A 23,343-nucleotide genomic window follows, 5' to 3' on the forward strand; every position below is an offset into this window, starting at 1 on the left:
GAAGCACTCAGCTTCTGTACAAGATCAGAAAACGTCCATTGTCATTGCTTTAATAAGAATCAACACAAACAGGTGAGATAAACCATAGACTGAAGTAATCGTACCTCAAAGGTCATTTGTGACTGTGTGTCTCAGGATGTGCCCTGAAGATCTTCGTACACAGAGGCTGGCACAGAGACTTGTCGATGCCCACTCAGTACTAGAGGCCAAGGGCATTAGAGTGTGTTGGTCACTGATAGGCCATTGATGGTGGATTAAGAATCAGGCAAACTCCAACCTCTGTAAAAGGCCCTTGTCCTTAGGGAACAGATGTACCGTGAGGCTGCATACAGAATGGTAGGAACGGAGGCTGCTCCCAGACTTGCCTGTGCTCCACATGCCCTCCTCACCAGCCACGCTCAGCCTCTCTGGCTCTCTGCTGCACATCTGCCTCACCCTCCTCTCCTCACCAGCTGGCTTCCTCCTTCTTGCATCTGACCCCTCGCAGTTCTGGTTTGCACAGGGTGTCGGGCCTACCACATCATCATGCCACAGCTTTGCTCATCCCCTCTCTGCTTGCTATTCTGAGGAGGATGCTAGAGTTTCCTGCTCATCCTTTTGGGCAGTCTGTGGCTTTGGCTTTCCTTGGCTTAAGTACCTGTCTCTGCTGCACTCAAGCTCTGGCTTGGAGGGTACTGATGTGACACATTCCTGCCCACAGTGGCAGCAGGGCCAGGAATGGCCAGTTTCCCATAGGCCTTCTCAGCTGGGTAGCCCCACACCACTCAGCAACCTTGGTTCTCACTGAGCAACCTTCTGTTACGCTCTTCATTCCAGCCCCTTGATTCCAAAACGTGGGAGTACTGGGTGATGACATCAAATGTTTCAAATGCTAGAAAAATAGTCACCCCCGTTACACATTAATTCATTGTCATCTTAGTTTAAGTATCAATCTCTTGTAGGTTTAGTTGTTGTGAACTGGTTTCTAGGCCTGAGCCCCTGGTGGTTGGAAAAATCAATTTCTGAACCTGCACAGCTGAGAACCAGTCCCTAGATCAGTATCAGTTGCACCAAGATATGGAGTACCTTAAGGCCTTGCACCATAACCAGACTTACTCTAGCTCTTTTCCCTTGCCTCCTAGTGCCTTAAGTGCCAGGTTTATGGTCATTTTAGTAATAATTAGAATGGATGTCAAGCCTACAATTTATAGTTTTCACCTCTTTCCATGAAATTGAGGAATGAAACACTGTGATGTCATCAAATAAATTATTTACTGTGTTAGAACCATATAAAATTTGGATCCTAGTCATCATTCTCAGGTACCCATATACCACCCTCCCTGCCGGTTAGGGGGAGGGCTGGGTGAGCTGACAGGCTCTCTTGTCCCTGCCATGCTTCTGTGACCCTGTAGCTGAAAGTCAGACCAATGTTCACAACTTTCTTTCTCATGCAAGTATTACCTTAGCTCTTGATTTGCTTAAATTTAGAATTCAATCACTTTTATTTTACTGAATCTGTGTGCTCATTTACAATGTAAAGTTAAAAATTCTTTTATGTGGAAGATAATCCCTGTTAGCTGTGCCATCTTGGGCCGGTTATATACCCTGCTTATACTTTGATCTTGTCATCTGTCACATGGGATCACAATACCTCTTCATCAGATTACTGAGATTAAATGAGATAGATATAAAGTGCTTGGCTTATGGGAAGTTTCAAAAAACAGCTTTAAAAAAGTAAAAGGAGAGGGAAATGTGGGAGGGGTGCTGGTTTTCCACACCCTCAGATGTAAGGAGGTGGAATAATTCAAGCACCCTGCAGGGAACCTGGTCTCCCCTCCTCTGCCTGTGGGCTGGTCCCAGGGCTGCCTGTCCTTTGCACGCTCCCAGCCGCAAGTGGTGCTGCAGACAGCTCTCTCGCACGCTCCTCCTGGGCCCCTCAACCTCTGGGAGTTAGGCAGACTAACGAGGACCCCGCTTTCAGTTCTGCTTGATGGCGATGTGACTTTCATTTGTCTGTTTGACCAGAAGTTAAAACTGAGTCATCAGATCAGAAGTTGAGCACTCACTGCTGGCCAACGTTTTCACCTTATTAGGAGATTTCAGAATGAAATTAAAGCTCTGCTGTCTCCTCCTGCCCTTCAAGCGTCTGTATGATCCAATGACTCCCTTTAAAAATCCATACCATATTCTGCTTTTCCCAGCATAGAGAGCCAGAAAAATCTAAATGAAGAGTCCTCTAGGACTATTGTGAGAGCACACAGCTGTTTGGGGGAACCCGGCCAATCTACTCTGTTCTCAGCGTGTTGCATTCAGACACGCCTCACACTGCTGGGCTCATTGATGATTATGTTAAATGCCACATTCCTAGGGAAGGAAGGATCTGCTCAGCCACCACTAGCTTATTCATTATTTATATACAACTAAAGGGCATGGCTCAAATGAATACAAGCATCTGAGAGAAGTCATTATTCATGTATGGCTCAAATTGAACATTTGTCATTTCTCCAGTGGCTTAACTTACTCTCTGTGCCTTGGGACCTCAAATTATATTAAGCAGTGTAGATACTTGAACTCTTTTATTTAGTTTAATTGTTGGCCTTCATCCACTTGTTTAGACTACTTGGACTTGCTTAATATTAGCCCTTGCTTCCCCTTAATATGTAAAATAGAAAAGAAAGAAAATTTCTTTTTAGAACGTATTGCATTCTAAGAATGAATGCAAATTGTTCTTCTATGATTCTTAATGACCCGCTATTAACATAGCAGGAAACCGTGCATTAATGCAATACCTCTTTTCACATCATTACTCCAAATGGAACTGTAACCAGGATAACAGCTTGACCTTTAGCCATAGATTCAGATAGCAAAAATATATTCTGCTTCCTCAATACCTCTCTTCACATAGCATATTGAATGTTTTCAGGTCAATACAATCTCAGTATTTTGGCCTAAGGCCTCATCTGTGTGTGCAACAGAATAAGATTTCATCTTCAGAAGGTAGATTCCAGTTAAAAGTTGTTCTTGAGTGTGAATGTAATCCATGAAATAGAATGTCAAAATAGACCCAGTGGGAATATTTGTTTGTATCGATATTTTTCGAGAAGCTTCATACTTGTGCCTTCAACCATCTGAGATACAGACCCAGGAGACAGAGACTTCCCTGGCTTCTTTTGATTGAAACTAGATAGGTTTCAACTGAAAAAAATAATAAAAATTGTTGCCTTTTTCGTGAGTGACAGAGTACCTGAGCTCAAGATTAGGTTCAAAAGAGCTGTTTGGAAGCTCTTCACAGAGTGGGAAAAACATTCCAGAATCTTCCCTTTGGTTTTCGTGGCTGGGAGTCATTTTGATGTGACCATAACCCAAAACTACTTTGTTAATTTGGAACCACTACTTTCTAACAGGTGCCAATTTGGACATCTGCATTTTACAAGCCAAGAAAAGAGGGGTTGCTATGGAAATTAATTATATTAAACAATATTACAAGGAGGGAGCTGTTTGCCTGCTAAGATGGTATATTTTATCCTTTTGGTGGTACACATTTTCATATAAACTAGTAGATGCTAAATACAAACATTTGTTTATATTCATTAAAGCAGGACTTCCAGAATCTTTCGGCAATTCTCTGATAAGTAAACGTTATTGGGGCCTTCACATGTAATAAAACCTTGTTTCCTTAACTATATTCTATTAAGACTTCCTACTAATTCAGATAGGCCTTCCTCCCAAAATTAGTATACATTTGTGAGCTGCTGTGTTTGCTTCCATTAGAAACAAAACTAGATGTGTTTGTTTATTCATCAAATGTTTAGTGAGTAAGAACTCAATCAGTACAAGGAACTGTTGTACAGTGCTTTGAGGGAAACAATAAATTAAGACCCTGAGGTGTCTATAACGTGGTGTGGGGGATTCAAAGGCACACCCAACTCCCAGGGATATCGTTCCCTCTGCATGTATCCCAGGTGGAGCCTGCTTACACGCCTAGGCCACATCACATACTAGGCAGCACCGTTGATACTTCCCCTGATCCTGAATTCTGCTTCCTAACCATCATTCCTCTACTCAGTTTGGCTGGGCTGGGTCCTTTCCACTAAGGCTCTTACTACAGCTACACATCTTCCTCTTGTTTCCTCTTTGCACTGTCATCCTGGGTATCTTCACCGTCCACGTGCAAGATCCATCTGACCCCACAGCTGCATAGCATCCGGACCTCAAACGCAGGGACATTCACTTCTGCTATGTTTCGGCCCCACCCCTGACCACACCTTAGCATTCCCATCCAGAACCGCTCTACCACCACCACTTATGCTCCAGCATTACACACTCAACTGCCTTTACTCCACACCTTCTTGGCAACCCTGCTGATATTTCCATTCCCTGGATTCTATAGATTTCCTCAAGTCTGTGAGCCTTTTTCTGGCTTCACTTCCTTCTCATATTTGGGCAGGAAGGGGGAGAGAGGAAAGTTGAAGTAATTCATTCCAGGTGGCATCTTCACCAGCATCCTCAGGTGCTTTGTGTCCCTGTCCTCCTGCCAAAACTGTCCAGCAAAATTCTAACCCAAGACCAGCCCTATTGTTCAGTGTCTCCACTCCCAAGGAAGGGCTGTAAGGCGTCATGGGAGAAAGCAGGTTGCCTTGTTGCCAACACCACCGTCCTGCCAGCTGTCCTCGCATCCTCAGTCTGCTGCTTTCCTCCTCCTGTTTTTCTTGGAGGCAATTCCAGACCTTCCCACACTCTCCATTCCTCTCACCACAAGCTGAGTGAGGTCTCAGGAGAGATTACTTCAACCTATAACCGCTTCTCAACCCATCCCCATCTTCCCAGCCTCTGCGGTCAGAGGAAGAAAGAAGTTTCTCCTGTTTGAGGGCGACCCCTCCATTTATGTCCTGACCCGTCACCTCACAGTTCTTCTGGGATGGTTCCTTTGATTGCCTCCTTTTTCCTGGATCCTGTCTTTCCCACAGTGTTGCTGCTTTCCTCAGCCAGTAAACATGTTCAGGTTTCCCGTCCCTCAGCCCCCACCCTCCAGGTCTTCTCTTCCTTCCCCCACGGAACGCTGTTTTTTGAGTGTCATTTGTGGCCACTCCCACCCCTCCTTGATGACCTTCAGTGGACACTTTTCCAACCTCCCTTTCTGGCCCCTCTTCTGCACTTAGACTGTGCGTCCCTCCTGCATCAGCACCACTCGCTGGCCTACAAGTCCCCTTGTGGATCTCCAGACTCTGTAGCCTGTCCTAGGCTCCTCTGTGGACTCCTTTGCCTTAATTTCCACTCAACCACTGGGCTACTCTCTGGCCCTGTGTTTGACCCAGTGCTCTGTTCACTCATTACGTTCTCCCTGGTCAGCGTTCTTATCTGTCATTTTAACTATCACTTACATGTTTGTGCCTCTCAAACTGCTATCAGCCTGGAGTCTTCTCTGAACTGCAGGCTTCTATACAGAAATGTCTGCTAGCCCTTTTCACGTGGATGCTCCATAGACATGTCAAACTCGACCTGTGCCAAACCAAGCTGAATACATCTGCCTGCCCTTACAAGCCTGCCCTTTCTTCTGTAGTTACCAGATCATGTGATTCAGCAGAAGTGCCCATTCTAGATACAGATCTGGTCACCTCCATCCCCCCCCCTCCGCCCCCCGTTTTCACTAGCATGGCCCTAACTCAGATAACAGATTCTCTGCATTTGAATGTGGGTTTTTTTTCCTTTCAAATTATTGCCTTATGATAAATCTCTAGGAGTAAGATTACCAATCCAAAGGTAGGACAGTTTTATGCCTCTCATCATATATTACCATCTTATTTTCCAAAAGGGTTTTGCCAGCTTATGCCAATAGTAATGTTTGAATGTTCCAGGTCCCCACAATTTATCAATATTAAGTATATTAGCTTTTTAATATCATTCTTCTAATTTAGTAGGTATAAAGTGTGTTTTGTAATTTGGGGGCTTACATATTAGTTGAATATTTTTCCTAATATTTTTTGCTAAATACACTTTGTTACCAATAGAGATTTTTTAAGTGGCTTTTTTATTTGAATGAGTGCTTTATTGGGGGTAGATCTTGAATCTTTTCAAGTCAGATTTAGTGCAGTTAGCTTTTCTTATTCTAATGAAATATTATGGTTTTACATAGTATTTTAATTTGTTAACATTTTCTCTTGTCATTTCCTTTTAAAAGAAGCCTTTAAAACATTAAAATCACCACTATTTTAAATAGCAAGAAGGCAGTGTGATGTGAGTACATGCTTGGTCTTGACCTTACGAAGAGCAAGTTGAAAAGCGCTCCGGAATGGCATATGAAGCAGAAATGTCAACATCAGCACCTGTATGTGTAGTCACACACTGTATGGCTTTAGTAAGATAATTGCCTGGCCTCTCTTTTGTCTTATTCTATGACTCTCCATACTTTCTTTTGTGCTTAATAGGTGGCTCTTTCATGGAAGCCAATGAACTATTGCAAGAGGTTGACTTAACATGGAATTGGAACTTCCATTAAGATACAACTTCATTTTATTATTCTGAGAACTGATTGAGTTAGTGGGAATCACCATGAGAACGTCACCTTTTTGCGTAATTTCACATTAGATTTTTAATTAATAACAAAAAGGTGAAATATTTTAATACAGGTGCTGAATTTTGTCATGGGGCCAGTGGACCCATAGGAAACACTTTTTTCTGTGCTCATAAGACATGTATACATGGACATGGAGCAAGTAGAAAATGCACTTTCCATAAAAATTGCTAAATATTTATAGCTGGTTTCATTTTGAAGCACAGCACATTTATATAGTCAGCTATGCCAAGCTCCACCTTCACCAAAGGAATGAAACATTGAATATTGAAGATAACTACTGCAGAACCTATGTATTTTAGCAATATACTTTTTTTTCTTCTGGAATATATTCCTATTTCAGATCTGTGTTTTTTATTTATTAAATCATTTAACAATATTTTACATTTTCTTTCAGTCTTCACAGAAAAGTACTGTACTGCTAATCATGTGGATAAACTTCCTGGCCCGAGAGACTGGGTACAGATTCTACAGGATCAAATTAAACTGGCCAGAAGAAGGTTAAAAAGAGGCTCAGGTATGAATAAGCTGCAAGAAAATGATTGCAGAAGCCCTTTGTTGAATTCTCAGACATTGCAAAGTACAATGCTTTGCTCTATGCGCTCCATCGTCTCTTGTCTTTTGAAGAAGATGCTCTGTGTAATGTGCTATGGTTTTGTATTTTAAAGTTCTATTCAAATGAATTTTGAAATTCACCTGAAGATTAAATAGTAAAACTATGTCAGGCTGATCGTTCACTTTGAATAGTACAAAGGAAAAAGATACTGCTAACCGCATCCATGGGCTTACATGTCTTATGGATGGAAAGCAGGTCTCTCTGTGATTTGCTTCCATTGCCTGTTGATTTTTGTTTGTTTGGATCTGCCTGACTTTACAAAGAGTACTGTTTGTTTAAGGTAAAAAATAACAATAATCACCCTACCTGAAACACCAAATGAAATAGAGATCTTAGGTCAAATATTTATTTAAATTGATTTAAATTGTATTTTTAATCTGGGCTTGGTGATTCTAGGATTTCTTCCAGGAAAAGTGAACACTGGTTGAATTGTGACTGTTTAGTCATTTGAAGTTTCAACCTCCCCAAAAAGACAGTGGCCAACTTATCAGTCAGGAACCCCTTTGAGGTCAGCTTTCTGTCATCATGTAAAATAATCATCTCAGCCTTGGCCAAGTAGCTCAGTTGGTTGGAGCACCATCTGGATACATCAAGATTGCAGGTTTGATTCCCAGTGAGTGCACATGTAAGACTCAACCAGTGAAGTCATAAATAAGTGGAACAACCAGTTGATGTTTCTTTTTCTCTCTCTCTGCCCCTTCCTCTCTCTCTAAAAATCAATAAATATGAAATTTAAGAAGCCCTGGCTAGGTAGGTCAGTTGGTTGGAGCATCATCTAGTGCACCAATCAGTTGCTGGTTTGATCCCCAGTCGGGGCTCATACCTAGGTTTCAGGTTTGATTCTGGGTCGGGGAGCATATAGGAAGCAACAGATCTCTCTCTCTCTCTCTCTCTCTCTCTCTCTCTCTCTCTCTCTCCCCCCACCCCTCACCCCACTCTCACCCCGGCCCTTTTCCTCTCTTTCTAAAAATCAACATGTTCTCAGGTGAGGGTTTTTAAAAATACAAATAAAAAAATAATAAAATAAAAATAATCATCTCCAGGAGGTCAGAAACCTCTAGATTTTTTTAAAAGTCTGATCAAACTTAGGATGCCTGGCCTGCTCAGAGCCTTCTGTGCTTCTGTGCTGGAGGTGAGAGTCTAGGAGATGGACCTGAGGTGCTGAAATGTTGCGGGCTTAGATGTCATGGGGGTCTGTGAGAACAGCAGTACAGAAGCATGAAGCTGGGTCACCAACAGATCCCTTCATGTGAACTCACAGTGAGCAGCAGTCACTGCGTCCGAGCCTGGGGAGGAGCACAGACGACATCCTTGGGGAGAGCTCCTGGCACAGGCTGGGAATGGCCTTGTCACAATGAGACACATGCGTACCAAGGGCCTGAGTGGTTTTCAGTGTGAGAAACCTTATAGCTCTTTTCTCTAAAAGTAGCCATCAGGACTCTTAACTAAAACCTTCAGCTGTAGGGTCCTCTCTCTAGGCTCTACCTGAGCATCCTCTGACCTAATGCTGATAGAGTTAGATAAGTCATATGGGTCCCAAGGTCATGTCCGAAAAATAAAATAAAATATTTAGCTCTAGATGATAGTTTATTAAAAATCTCTCCTTCATCTTTTTTGACTTTTTGCTTTCTTTTATACTTAATTGATGCTTTTTGTATAATACTTTTAATTAGTAAAAAATGTATTATCACGTCAGGTGATAAACTATAATGGGGTCAGAAGATCTAGTTTTCAAATGTTACATCTGTTCTTTGCAAGCTCTTGACCTTAGGCACATCGCCCCCACTTTCTAATCCTCAGTGTCGCACTTGTGAAGTGGACATAAAAAGAAAGCCTGCCTCAGAGTTGTTGTGAGGCTTCAGATGCATGCTGTCTACAGATGTCTTTATATATGAAGCTAGTGTATCCTCTCTGAGAATGTCAGTATCGTACAGAGCAGTGCCTGGCAGCAGTGGAGGTCACTGAGGAAGTCATACCTCATGGGCCTCTCTATCCAGGCCAGGGGATCACCAACCTGCTGTGCCTGGGCAGTCCTGCTTTACCCGTTTCCTAGGCATAATTCATAATGCCCCTTTCACTTGTGAAGGATTTTAGGCTTGGATGAATGATCTGGTCATCCTCCTAGGTCTCTTGGTGTTCACTGCCTTCCTCTCCTTCATTACAAATTATCGCAAACAAACACAACATAATATAGTGGAAAGAACAGTTCTGAATTCCTAGCCCTGAGCCATCATTTATAAATTCCTTGGACTTCTGGACAAATTATTGAACATCTCTGAGCCTTGCACTCTTCGTTTATATGAGGCTAACAGCTACCTCAGGAGTGTTTTCAGGGTTAGAATTAGACAATGTAAGTATTGCCACTAACAGACTGACATAGAGTGATGCTCAAAATATATCTATGACCTTGTTCTCCTCCCCTTTGCCAACTGAAAGCATAACGACTCCTTTATCCTTGCCATTTCTTAAAATCTCTACCTTCTCTTTCTCTTAACACTGTTAATCAAAATTCTTCCACAAGGGTTTGCATCCATGTGTGCCTGCCCCATCCCAGGTCACTTTAGAATCCATTGCACCTTGCCCTCTGACCTCACTCCTCAATGTGAACTCTTGCTGCATTCACATCCCAAAGATCAGATTTCACTTTCTGTTTATATTAACACTCCAACTTGACCTTCATTTTGATTTTTACTCTGTGGAATGTCATCCTTCTTGAGACTCTGTTCTCCTGGGTTCTATGACTTCATTCTCTTTGTTTCTTCTCCAAATTTTCTGGCAATGCCTTAGGTCTCCTTCACTGCCTTCTCTACCTGTCTTCTACACCCAGCATTTCCAAGTTTCCATCCTTGGTACTGTTCTCATTCTAAATCCCCACTCCTGACTTGGACTGTCCCATCGTCAGTGGTTCTCAGGTCTGAGACCCTAGATTTCCTTCTCTGTAACTCAGCAAATGAGATTTGGTCTTTCTCACCCCAGCTAAATAGTTCTGCTAGCTTCCTGTCACCCCCAAAGTAAAATCCCTTGTACATACACCTCTGCCCTCCAGTATGGCAGGCAAGTTTCTTCATAGTCAGCCCCACGCCCCTCACCAGCCTCATCTTCTGTAAAATATGCTAGGTTTTCAAACTCATGTTTTCCCTCTACCTGGGAAACAATGCCTCCTCCTGTCATAGCATCAAGGTTCTTTCTCCTGGATGCTCCTTAGGTGGCCACAGCTCTTTAGTCTTTTGCCGCCGGAATAGTCACCCACCTGTTTGCTCCAATGACCATAAGAGCCTGAGGAGCGGAGATGGCATCAGAGTCACGTTTCTGTCCCAAGTATCTAGAACATTGTGTGGACAACATGGAACCAATGAATGAACCAACGAATATGTCAGTGAAAAAGAAGAGACTGTAGTCCACAACAAAAAAGTCTTATTGTCTAGGTCATGTAAGATCTTGGAAAATATTCTTTCATCAGTGTCTTCCTTGAGGTTCAAATACTTATCCCAAAACCCACAGGGCAGCAATGTCCCTGAGCTCTGTCCTCAGGAACAAGGTCCTCAGGGCTCCTGTGGCTTCTTAGGGGATCTCTTGCTGCTGCATGGTCATCACAGAGTGCCCTTTCTTCCTCCTTCTCCAGTCCTTTCTTTTATTTTTTTCTCTGCACCCCCATCTCCTTAGTTCTCTGCCAATTTCCTGTCTTCTCTCTTCCTCCCTCAAAGATTGAGAGTCCTATATCATGATTCCTGAACTCACTCAGGGTAGGTTAACTGAGTAACACCTACAAAGATTCACTCCTGCCAGCAGAGTCTCAGATTCTTTCTTAGGCTAAAGGTCTCCTACCTCAGCTTTGAGTTGCCTCACAAAAGCCCCTTGTATTATTTTAACCCCTCTAGATTTCAGGCTCCAGGAAAGCATTGGGGTGAAAAAATATTTTACAGTGAGTAACAGGTTGTTATCAAAGGCAATTGCCCAATCGTCTTACACAGGAAATAGTACCTTTCTGATATCATGTTGGGGGCTGTGTCTCATCGGTTTTCTATCTCAAATTAAATTTCAAGTATGAAGCCTGAGTGGTGTGTTTGCTAGTATTCAGCTGGTCTTGTGTTGCCTAAATTCTGCCTTGGCAGTCTTGACTGGGTATGTGAGAGCTTCCATTTGCCTATTGATTTGCAGGGGAAAATTGTTGACCTCCCTCCAAAACAAGATGCTAGTTATAATATTCAGATTTGAGAGAGATCTAGTCTGTCATAGTGAAAAGACCTAAATTTAACACTCATCCCAAAGGAAAAGCAAGGGCCAAAGTACCCCAAAAGCCAGTAACCCTTGGTTCTTCACACAGTGTCCCAACTGTGCCTTCAACTTCTAGCAAATTCCTCCACTCAGAATCCACAGAAGCATGCTGGTCCCTTCCTGTTCCACAGGCACTGGTAGGAGTAAATGGAAAATGTGAAAAATACTTGGAGATCCTTCAGAGCATGAGAGGAAAGAACTTTAAATCCAGGATGCTGGTATTACTGAATTAGGTGGAGAAATCAGTGTTACAGAATATGTGTCTCTTGCTGGAGGTGATTATGAGTCACTAAAGGACCTGAAACATTGAAGACAAAGGGTGGGTAGGATGTTCAGTGCCCACTGAGTGTATTGGAGAGGCTGCTTCTCAGAGATACAGAACCAGTCTTTCTGGCAATGGGCCACGTGACTAAAATAGGAAGTTGAGTTTAAATTGTTTCCCTATACTATATATTAATACTTTATACATAAACACACCCTTTTTTTTTTTTTTTCTATTTCAAATGCTGAGACCAATTATTATGAGTTCTGGTCCCATTCCCTTACCCACCTCCCCACTACAAACACACATACACACAGGTGGGAACTTTTTTCCACATTCCTGTTTCTCTTTGCCACAAACAGATTGCCATTGAACACATCATTTAATCAACTCAGCGTGTGTATTAGTAAATTACATATGCCAATGCCTGTTTTACAGAATTGTGCCCAAATGGTACACTGCTTGCACACCCTTCTCTTCTGGTGGGAGCCTTGCAGGTGCTCAGAACATTGTGTGTCCTTTTCCGTAGTTATCAACATATTTGATTTTGGGTATTTTCACTTTGACTAGATTTAGATTATCTGCCTAGGTATTTGGGACTGGCACCGTGGCACTTTTCTGCCCCTCTAGCAGGTTTTGTTAGCATCTGAAAGGTGGACAGTGAACTTCCGGCCAAGATGGAGGTGTAGACAGACACGCTCCATCTCCCTTTACAACTAAGAAGGAATGCAACTACCTCAAAACTAGAAACAACCAGAAGTTCCAGAAAATCAAACTGCATGGAAGTCCAACAAACAAAGGTATAAAGAAGAAATACTCATCCAGACAGGTATGAGCAGGGGACCTGGGGTGCAGAGGACATGGTGTGTTGGTGGCAGCAGCAGCGGTGGCAGTGGCCGGCTGGTGGAAAGCACAGTTACACATTTTAAAAAGTCAGGAGTGACTTCTGGCCAAGATGGAGGGCTAGACTGCCACGTTCTGTCTCCCTCCACAACTAAGAAGGAATACAACTACCGCAAAACCAGAAATAACCAGAAGTTCCAGAAAATAAAGCTACATGGAAGTCCAACGTATGAAGTTATAAACAAGTGGTGCTCATCTGGATAGTTAGGAGGGGTGAAGCCAGGGTGGAGATGTCAAGCTGTGCTGATGGCAGCAGCTGCAGCGATGGGCAGCGGGACTGAGGTAAGCACAGACACCAATATTTAAGAGGAGGTGAGAAGCACCTGGGGAGCACCAGTCAGATCACGATTCCAATGCCGGGGAAGGCAGAACCCCTTTGCCTCGGACTGTGAGGCCCAGAGGGCATGGGGATGGAGGAGGAGGCTCCTGGTCTCTCAGCAGAGAGTGAATGGCAGGAATCCATCTTGGACCCCCGCCCCCACACAAACCGCCACAGTGTGGTGAGAAGGGTCACCCGGTAGTGACGAGTGCATGTGGCTCCGCCCCCTACAGCATAGGAGGTGCGACAGCCCCGCCCAGGAAGCAAAAACTGTCAATATGGCAGGTATAATGATAGAGATCCCAATCATGCAGCCGACCAGAAAGCAAATACATGAATTAATGGACAAACAGATAGGTAACCTTTCTGAGACTCAGTTCAGAGCTATAGTTATAAGACAGCTTACAGAAATAACAGCGAGACTTAATCAAGACGGGGAAGGAATGAAGACTAGTCCTGCTGAAGTGAACAGAAACACAGGGAAGGAAAACCAGGAATCAAATCAACAAATCGGAACATAGGGAAGGAACAAACAGTCAATCAGTGCAGAAAGAGGAAACAAAAAGTGAGGAGAATGAGGAGAGGCTCAGAAACCTCTGGGACAGCTATAAGCGGGCCAACATCCGAATCATAGGGTTGCCAGAAGGTGAAGAAGGACAACTAGAAATTGAAAACTTATGTGAAAAAATAATGAAGCAGAACTTCCCTAACTTGGGGAAGGAAATGAACTTACAGGTCCAGGAAGCACAGAGAGTTCCAAATAAACTGGACCCAGGGAGAACCACACCAAGACATTATAATCAAAATGTCAAAAATCAAGGATAAAGAAAGAATCTTAAAAGCAGCAAGAGAGAATAAGAGAATGATGTACAAAGGGGTCCCAATTAGACTACCGGCTGATTTCTCAAAGGAGGCTCTGCAGGCAAGAAGGGACTGGCAAGAAATATTCAAAGTAATGAAAAGCAAAAACCTACAATCACGATTATTCTATCCAGCGAAACTGTCATTCAGAATAGAAGGACAGAGAAAGTGCTTCCGGACAAAGTAAAACTGAAGGAGTTCATCAGATCCAAATCACTGTTATATGAAATGTTAAAGGGACTTGTTTAGGAGAAGGAAGATCAAAACTATGAACATTAAAATGAAAACTGTATCACAACAACCAACAACAGAAGCTAGGGGATCGAAACAAAGGCAAACTAAGTAGGCAATGAGAGTGGAAAAACAATGATAGGTATGGGGAACATATAGGAAGGAGGTCAGCAGGGAGGGGGGAAAGAGAGGGAGATGATGCAGGAATTAAGAAGCATAGGAGGGAGTGGAGTAAACAGGAAGATGTTGAGAAGAACTATATGCACAACCAATGGGCATGGACTAATGGGGGGTGGACAACTGGAGGGGGGCATCACTAGGTGGAGGGGAGCAGAACGTAAAGAAAGTGGGACAACTGTAACAGCATAATCAATAAAGCATATTAAAAAATAAAAAAATAAAAAGTCAGGAAGGACACCTCGGGAGTGTTTCCAGCTCCTCACCAGATGGTGCAGCTTATGGTTCCAGCACCGGGGAAAATCAAGCCTCATTGCTTCTGATTGTGCAGACCAGTGGGGGTTGGGGCGGAGGCAGAAACTGCCAGTCTCTCAGCAGAATCCTCTTGTTTAAAGGGCCCCTACAGACCTAGAACGTCCGCAGACCCACCCACTCTGGGAACAACAGCCAGGGCAACAGCTAGAAAGGCACCAGTCCCATACGAAAGTGGGAGAAGTCCCTGGAAAAGTGGTAAGTGATGCCAAGTGGCATTGTTTCCTCTCAGACCCCTCCCCCACCATGGTGAAACAGGTCATCCTGTACTGAAGAATATCTAAGGCTCCTCCCCTTACAACATAACAGGAGTGACAGCTCTACCTAAGACACAGAGGCAAACAAACACAGGAGCCTGTCAAGATGAGGTACAGAGATGTATGCCCCAAAAGAGGGAACGGATCAAGGAGAAGTAAGTGATGAGATAGCCAACCTAACAGATGCAGAATTCAAAACACTGGTGATAAAGATGCTCACAGGCTTGACAGATATGCTAGAGTATGGCAAACACAAAGAGAAGAAGTGAAGGCTATGCTAAGTGAAACGAAGGAAAATTCACACAAAACCAATGGTGAAGGGAAGAAAACCAGGGTTCAAATGAATGATTTGGAACATAAGGAAGAAAAAAACAGTCAACCAGTACAGAAAGAGGAAACAAGAATTGAAAAAAATGAGGAGAGGCTTAGGAACATCTGGGACACCTTTAAACATGCCAACATCTGAATTATGGGGGTGCCAGAAGAAGAGTAAGAGCAAGAAATTGAAAACTTATGTGAAAAAATAATGGAGGAAAACGTCCCAAATTTGGTGAAGGAAATAGACAAGTCCAGGGAGTACAGAGAGTCCTGGGTGAGCTGGACCCAGAGGGGACCACCAAGATACATGATTAAAATGCCAAAGGTGAAAGATAAAGAGAGAATCCTAAAAGCAGCAAGAGAGAAGTGGAGAGTTACCTACAAAGGGGTGCCTATAAGACTATCAGCTGATTTCTCAAGACACTTTGCAAGCAAGAAGCGACTGGCAAGCAGTATTCAATGTGATGAAAAGCAAGGACCTACAACCAAGATTACGCTATCCAACAAAGTTATCATTTAGAATGAAAGGGCAGATGAAGTGCTTCCCAGACAAGATAAAGCTAAAATAATTCATCATCACCAAGCCATTATTATATTATTAGATGAAATGTCAAAGGGACTTACTTAAGAAAAAGAAGATCAAAACTATGAACACTAAAATGACAACAGACTCACAACTATCAACAACTGAATCTAAAAAATAAAAACAAAATCCAACTAAGCAAACCAGAATAGGAATAAAGTCACAGGTATGGGGATCATTTGGAGGGTTATCACCTGGGAAGGGGGAAGGGGAGAAATGGGGATATGGTGCAGGGTTTAAGAAGCATAATCAGTTGGTACAAAATAGACAGGGGGAAGCTAATAATAATATAGGAAAGGGTGAAGTCAAAGAACTTACATGCATGTCCCATGGACATGAACTAAGAGGGGTGAGATTGCTAGAGGGAAGGGGGGTACTGGGCAGAGGGGAGCAAAGGGGAAAAAATTGGAACTACTGTAACAACATAATCAATAAAATATACTTAAAAAAAAGAAGTGGACGGTGCCTACAAAACCAACCCTGTCATACAGACCAGACCAGAATGACAGCACATCAGCAGTGGCCTGCCAAATGGGTTTTGTCTTCCAGTTTTCTCACATCCCATTACATTTTATTCTCCCCAAGCAACACAAAAGTGGGACCCCACCAAATTGAAACTAGAGCCACTTGCATTTCCATTGTCATGCTGATAGGAACTGAGGCCTCTTGATAATATTGCTTTCTCTCCTGCTTTTTGTCTTATGTTGGTTCTAAATGACAATTCAAATAGTGTCATAGATATTTCACAACTCTAATGTTATTTATCATATTTATACATACGACTCCAGCACGCTAATTAGCGCACTGCTTCAGAAAGCCTCTAGAAAAAGGAGGTGCTCCACACAGACCTGAAAGGTTGTTGTATGAATCCAAATAGAAATTCATATGGGGCTCTCATAACATGTAATAATTTTTCCCTATAATTGGAATGATTCCTTTCCTGGTGTGGATTTTTATCATTTTCATTAGATTATTTCCTCAGAACTGAAATCACAGTTTTGTGTGTGTGCTAGATCTAAAAGTAAAGCTGTCACTGCTATTAAATTTTATTGGAGACTTCCAGTCAAGATGGAGGAGTAGGTAGACACGCTTCACCACTTTGCACAAACACAGAGAAAATTACAGCTATACCTCAAAACAAATAACAACCAGAACTGTCAGAAAATCAAGCTGTATGGTGTCCCACAATCAAGATTTAAAGAAGCTACATTCATCCAGACAGGTAGGAGGGGCAGAGTTGTGGATTCAGGCAGAGAGGCGAGAACACGATGTAGCACAGAGAGGTGGTGGAGGCAGAACGGGCAGTTCCACACTCATGTGTTGTGGATAAAACTTGGGAGGGATACTTTGGGAGTGAGAGATCCCAGTCCCAGGCCAGACTGCACAGCCCAGGGTTCCAGCACCAGGAAGACAAGTCCCCATAACTTCTAACTACAAAAACCAATGGGGGTTGAGGCGGTGGAAGAAACTGCCAGATATTAAGGAGAGTTTGTTTAAAGGGCCCATATGGACTTAGAATGTACACAAACCCACCCACTCTGGGATTCACCACCAGGGCATCAGCTGGAAGGGTCCCAGTTGCATATGGGACATGGGTAAAGTGACTGTAAATGGGGTGACTGCCGGGCAAACCTCCAGAAACCAGGCAATGGCATTGCCCCATCTCCAAGCCCTTTCCCCCCAACACACAGCCACAGAACAGTAAAGCGCGTTGTCCCACCCTGGCAATTATCTAAGGCTCTGCCCCACATAATTTACAGTTGCCTTTTCTAAGATGGAGTCAAAGCAGCTCTACCTAATACACAGAAACAAACAGGGAGGCCGCCAAATTGAGGAGACAAAGAAATATGGCCCAAAGGAAAGAACAGAACAAAACCCCAGGAAGAGAATTAAACAGGGACTTCTGGCGAAGATGGAGGCCTAGACAGACATGATGCATCTCCCTCCACAACTAAGAAGGAATGCAACTACCTCAAAACTAGAGAAAACCAGAAGTTGCCGAAAATCGAGCTGCATGGAAGTCCAACAAACAAAGATATAAAGGAGAAATACTCATTCAGACAGGTTGGAGGGGCAGAGCCGGGGCAGAAAGGATGTGGTGTGGTAGCGGCGGCAGCAGCGGCAGGCTGGCAGAAAGCACAGTCAAACATTTTAAAAAGTCAAGAGGGACACCTGAGGAGCGTTCCCAGCACCAGACCAGACTGCACAGCTCACAGTTCCAGCATCAGGGAAAATAAAGCCTCATTGCTTCTGACTGTGTAAACCAGTGGGGGGGTTGGGGCAGAGGAAGAAACTGCTGGTCTCTCAGCAGAGTCTGCAGGTTTAAAGGGCCCCCACAGTCCTAGAACATCCGCAGACCCACCCACTCTGGGAACAATGGCCATTGCAACAGCTAGAGAGGCACCGGGCCCATATGGAAGTGGGGGAAGTGCGAGGAAAAGGGTAAGTGCTGAGAAAGCGGCATTGTTCCCTCTCAGACCCCTCCCCCACACACAACACCACAACGTGGTGAAATGGGTCGCCCTGTATGATGAATACCAAGGCTCTACCCCTTACAATGTAACAGATGCGACAGCTCTACCTAAGACACAGAGGCAAACAAACAGGAGCCAGTCAAGATGAGGAGACAGAGGTGTATGGCCCAAAAGAGGGAACGGATCAAAGTCCCAGTGGGAGAACTAAATGATGAAGAGTTAGCCAACCTAACAAATGAGGAGACATCCAACGTAAGCGTTGCAGAGTTCAAAACACTGGAGATAAAGATGCTCACAGACTTGACAGATATGCTTAAGTGTGGCAGACACATAAGAGAAGAAGTGAAGGCGATGTTAAATATAACAAAGGAAAATCCACACAAAACCAATTATGAAGAGAAGGAAACCGGGGTTCAAATCAATGATTTGCAATATAAAGAAGAAAGAAGCAGTCAACCAGTACAGAATGAGGAAACAAGAATTGAAAAAAATGAGGAGATGCTTAGGAATCTCTAAGACAACTTTAAATGTACCAACATCCAAATCATAGGGATGCCAGAAGGAGAAGAGTAAGAGCAAGAAATTGAAAACTTATGTGAAAAAATAATGAAAGAAAACTTCCCTAATTTGGTGAAAGAAATAGGCATACAAGTCCAGGAAGCACAGAGAGTCCCAAACAAGATAGATGCAAAGAGGACCATACCAAGACACATGATAATTAAAATGTCAAAGGTTAAAGATAGAGAATCTTAAAAGCAGCAAGAGAGAAGCAGAGAGTTACCTACAAAGGAGTGCCCATAAGGCTATCAGCTGACTTCTCAAAACAAACTTTGCAGGCAAGAAGGAACTGGCAAGAAGTATTCAAAGTGATGAAAAGCAAGGAACTACAACCAAGATTACCCTATCCAGCAAAGCCATCATTTAGAATGGAAGGGCAGATGAAGTGCTTCCCAGACAAGGTAAAGCTAAAGAAGTTCATTATCACCAAGCCCTTACTATATGAAATGTTAAAGGGACTTAAGAAAAAGATCAAAACTATGAACATTAAAATGATGACAAACTCATAACTATCAACTGAATCTAAAAAAAAAATGAACAAACAACCACAACAGGAACTGAATCGTAGATATGGAGGTCATTTGGAGGGTTATCAGTTGGGAGGAAGAAGGGGAAAAATGGGGGAAAGATGCAGGGATTAAGAAGCATAATTGGTAGGTACAAAATAGGAGGATGTCAAATATAGTTTAGGAAATGGAGAAGCCAAATAACTTACATGCATAACCCATGCATATAAACTAAGGAGGTTATTGCTGTAGAGAAAGTGGGTACTGGGCAAAGAGGGGCAAAGGGAGAAAAATTGGGAAAACTATAACAGCATAATCAATAAATTATATATTTTTAAAAATCCACCAAAAAAATTTTATTGAACTTGCTCAATTTTTTTCAAACTTTAAAACTTGTTTGTCAGCAGGGAAGAAGGATGATGAACTCATTATTATAGACAGATGTTATAATTAAATTTAAGTAATACAGTCATGTTCTTCCTCTGTGACACTGTGCCCTGTTCATGCAGCTAGCATATACCAATTTATATACATTTTTGTTTATATATGTTCTGTTCATACTAAAAAAGCTCATAATTACACTGGCCTGCTTTTTAAGAGTGAGGATAACTTAATGACAAAGGGAAGATCAACTTATACTCAATAGTGATTTTTGCTATAATTAAATGAAAAGCAGATATACATGATACATGTGGTATATGTTTGCATGATTAATAGCAAAGAGGTTAAGAGCCCAGGCATAAACCTGAGTCAAACCCTTGGTAGTGTCACTTACTAGCTATATCACCTTAAGTACATTTCTTAACTTCTCTGTCTCAGTTTCCTCAGTTGTTAAAATGAACATAATAACAGACCTTCCTTGTGGAGTTTTTCTAAGGGTTAGATGATACAATGTATATGAAAGCATCTAATAAATGGTGATGACATCGCTATTATTATTATTACTGGAGAACTTTTAAAATCCTAGATGATGAAAGAATTACCATGTAGTTCAGCTGCCTATTCAAATCCATTCAAACCAATTGAGAGAAAATAATGTCTTTTAAATATAAAAGTAACATGTTTGTTATTTTTTTAATATACAGAATGATTTTTAAAACCCCAGGAAAAATTGTAAATACCTATAAGCCTTTCATCCAGAGAAACACTGCTAACATTTTATTTTGTCCTGTATTTTGTCTATAAATCTACATGTAAATTTTTATTCTTAACCCATTTGACTTACTGCTTGACTTGAATGTTTTTGTTGTTAAATATTCACCTACAACATAATTTTTAGTGGTTTCTATTCTTTTCCAACAAAAATTGGTCTTGACTATTCTGTCTCTTCTGTGTTTTCTCTTTGTGGTGGATTGAGCAGGTCATCAGACAATGAGTCTCTCACTGAGGTCAGTGTGTAGCAATCAGAGGACAAGTTGTGAGAGGGTGAACTAGAATGGAAATCTTTGAGCCCTGATTGTGTTTAAAGCAACAGCAATAAAAACAAGAACATAGTATGAGTTTGCTTCCCCCCAACTTAGCGTTACAATGTGATACAAATGGCAGCCCTCATTTGTCTGACCTCGTGTGCACACGCAGGACCCAAGCGGAGGCTTGGGCAGGAAACTTCCCGCGGGGCCACTAGCCCTGGGACATAGGAGCATTACTGAAATTATCCAAATGGCCATAATGAAATGTTTTGGCCTGTTCTGTAACCCATTCAGTTCTCAGGAACCATATGGGCACCTTCTTTCTTGCATTTAGTGGAAGGTTTTCTGTGACTGGAGGATCTACCTTGGAAAACTTTGAAAGAGATTGAAACGTATCAGAGATGAGCTAAGGTTTGCGTTTTATTTTTTTTTAAGATTTTATTTATTTTCAGAGAGAGGGGAAAGGAGGGAGAGAGGGAGAGAGGGAGAGAAACATCAGTGGATTGCCTCTCAGAATCCCCCAACTGGCCCTGACTGGGAATCAAACCAGCAGTCTCTTGGTATGCAGGCGGGTGCTCAATCCCCTGAGCCACACCAGCTACGGCAGGTTTGCATTTTAAAACACAGAAGTGACAGATCTTTTAAAGAAATGCTTATTCCCTTTGATTTTCATAACTGAATTGATGTCAACTTAGACTGGCAGCTGTAGGATCTGAATTTCCAGGCATCTCCAAAGATTTATTCTCAAGGTGTCCTAAGCTCACCCCTCAGGAATGGTTCTGGAGAGGACAAGCAAAATTCTGGCCCAGGAAGTCACTGACCTCCGTGCCTTCAGTGATTATATTTAAACAATTCACTTTAAATTCTGGGTGGATATTTAAGCCTATGTAAATAAATGAAATGCACTGCAGTCATCAATGATTGATAGAATAAGTTGCATATAAAAATTTTTAATACAGGAAAATTGATTTTATATCATTTTAAAAATATTTTATTTAAATATTGGTACAAAAATCTGTAATGTGAACTGACTGGAGCTAAAAAGGGAAAAGAAAGGTGAAAACTTGTATGTGTACTGGGGTTTTTAAATTGTATTACTGTATTCAGTAAAATGGATGTGCTCCCTGAAAGTAATGAGATTTGTGTTTTATGTTTGTAACCAGCAGAGGTAGCTGACGGTGATGAAAGACTGGATGGTATCTCTCTACCACCAACAGGTAAAACACATTTACATTTTCATTACCCGCTGGAAAATACAGCACAGGAAAATATTTGCATTGAAAATGTTAACATTAAAGAGGCAGATGCTTGAGCAAATGCTTTTGTAACAGTCATCAGAGGTTCTCGATGCCCTATGTTTAGACATATTTTTCACATTGAATGTGAAAAGCTACATTTTTGTCACACTGTTTCATATTCTCAAAAAACCTCAGAAGAGCAAGTCCTAAGAATTTAGTGTTACAAGGTTTTGCCTCCCCAAACCTTTGTACATTAAAAAATAGTTTAACATGATATGACATTTCTTTTTAGAACAGGGATCACCAATTTTATGATGAAATTCATGTCCATTCTGTCTTCTCCAACCCGCCCCAAAGGGCTTTGAGAAGCAATCAGTAATCCTCCTTCATACAATGGGCATCCAGTGATATTGTGTTTTAGTTGAGCGGTTGAATAAGCCAATCCATCTGGCATGGGTGGCACGTTACTAGTGTTATAACCAGCTCCCCTGAATGCAGTATTTCACTGAAGCATCTGCTACAATGTTAAGCCATAGGGTGGGTCTGACTTCATATTATTTAACTCTCAAGTGATAACACTTCTGACCCTCGCCTCCTGCCTCTACATCGGCTCATAACTGAGAGCCAGAGGGACAGGTTTCTGATCACTGAGCCATGTGGCCAACACTATTCCCTTAGTTGGCCTCAAGACTCTTAATTGACTGCCCTCAAAAGAATACCTGAAGATTTTCTGCCCAAAAAACGCAGATGCCCAAAAACCCCTCTAAGTGAAAAAACTCAACTCAATGTTTTCTCCTCTAGATTTGGGCTGCTAAATTTTACATGGAAATTAGCATATATGAATGGAGTAGCTAGTCTGTGTAGGCATGCTACTACTTACTCTGAGATGGTGACCAAAGCGCAGTTCTGTGGTGTAGGACAGATGTATGTTAGTGAACTTCACAGCAGCAAGAAAGCCCAGCTGTGTAAATGATACAGAGCTTTCTGTCACTGAGTGGCTAAACAAACAGATCGATGGACAAGTAAAAAAGGATCTGCTTGTATCAAGTTTACCATACATAGTCATTACATAAAAGGGATTTCTCTTCTTGTTTGGCTATGCATCCACATTTATGAATCAAGAAAATTGAAATGCATGATCTCCACTGTTCCTTCCCATTCTGTCCTCTGAATATCAGGACAACTCATATTAGCCATATGCTTATCACCCCTGGCCCATTCCCAGTAGACACATGAAATGCAACTAATAATAATGCAGTTGTGCACTTCAGGAGGCCCCTGGGAGGAATACAGTGCTGCTCTGGCTGTGCTTTCCAGGGTTACTCTTCTCCAGCCTGTTGCCCCAGGGCAGTTACACTGCCTCTCCTCACTGTCATCTGATGCAGTGGGCTTTTAAAAATTACTACTGGAAAACCATTGCTCTTTGCATTTTGCTATCTGAGGATGGAGGCAAAGAGATGCTTCAGATGAGAAAATTGAACATGGGATGGTAGA

At 42.3% G+C, this 23,343-nt stretch overlaps 1 protein-coding gene across 2 annotated transcripts in view; it reads left to right on the plus strand.

Annotated features, from left to right (window-relative positions):
• BEND7 (BEN domain containing 7) overlaps positions 1–23,343 on the plus strand; it is a 92,066-nt gene that overhangs the window by 63,022 nt on the left and 5,701 nt on the right. For both annotated transcript variants that reach the window (XM_090266514.1, XM_090266515.1), the window contains exons 7-8: positions 6,948–7,067; positions 21,775–21,828. In XM_090266514.1, the coding sequence (XP_090122640.1) occupies positions 6,948–7,067; positions 21,775–21,828 (174 nt within the window). The remainder of the gene's footprint in view (positions 1–6,947; positions 7,068–21,774; positions 21,829–23,343) is intronic.

The sequence above is a fragment of the Furipterus horrens genome, unplaced genomic scaffold (genome assembly GCF_987537825.1).
Source record: "Furipterus horrens unplaced genomic scaffold, mFurHor1.1.pri manual_scaffold_2, whole genome shotgun sequence".
Lineage (NCBI taxonomy): Eukaryota > Metazoa > Chordata > Mammalia > Chiroptera > Furipteridae > Furipterus > Furipterus horrens.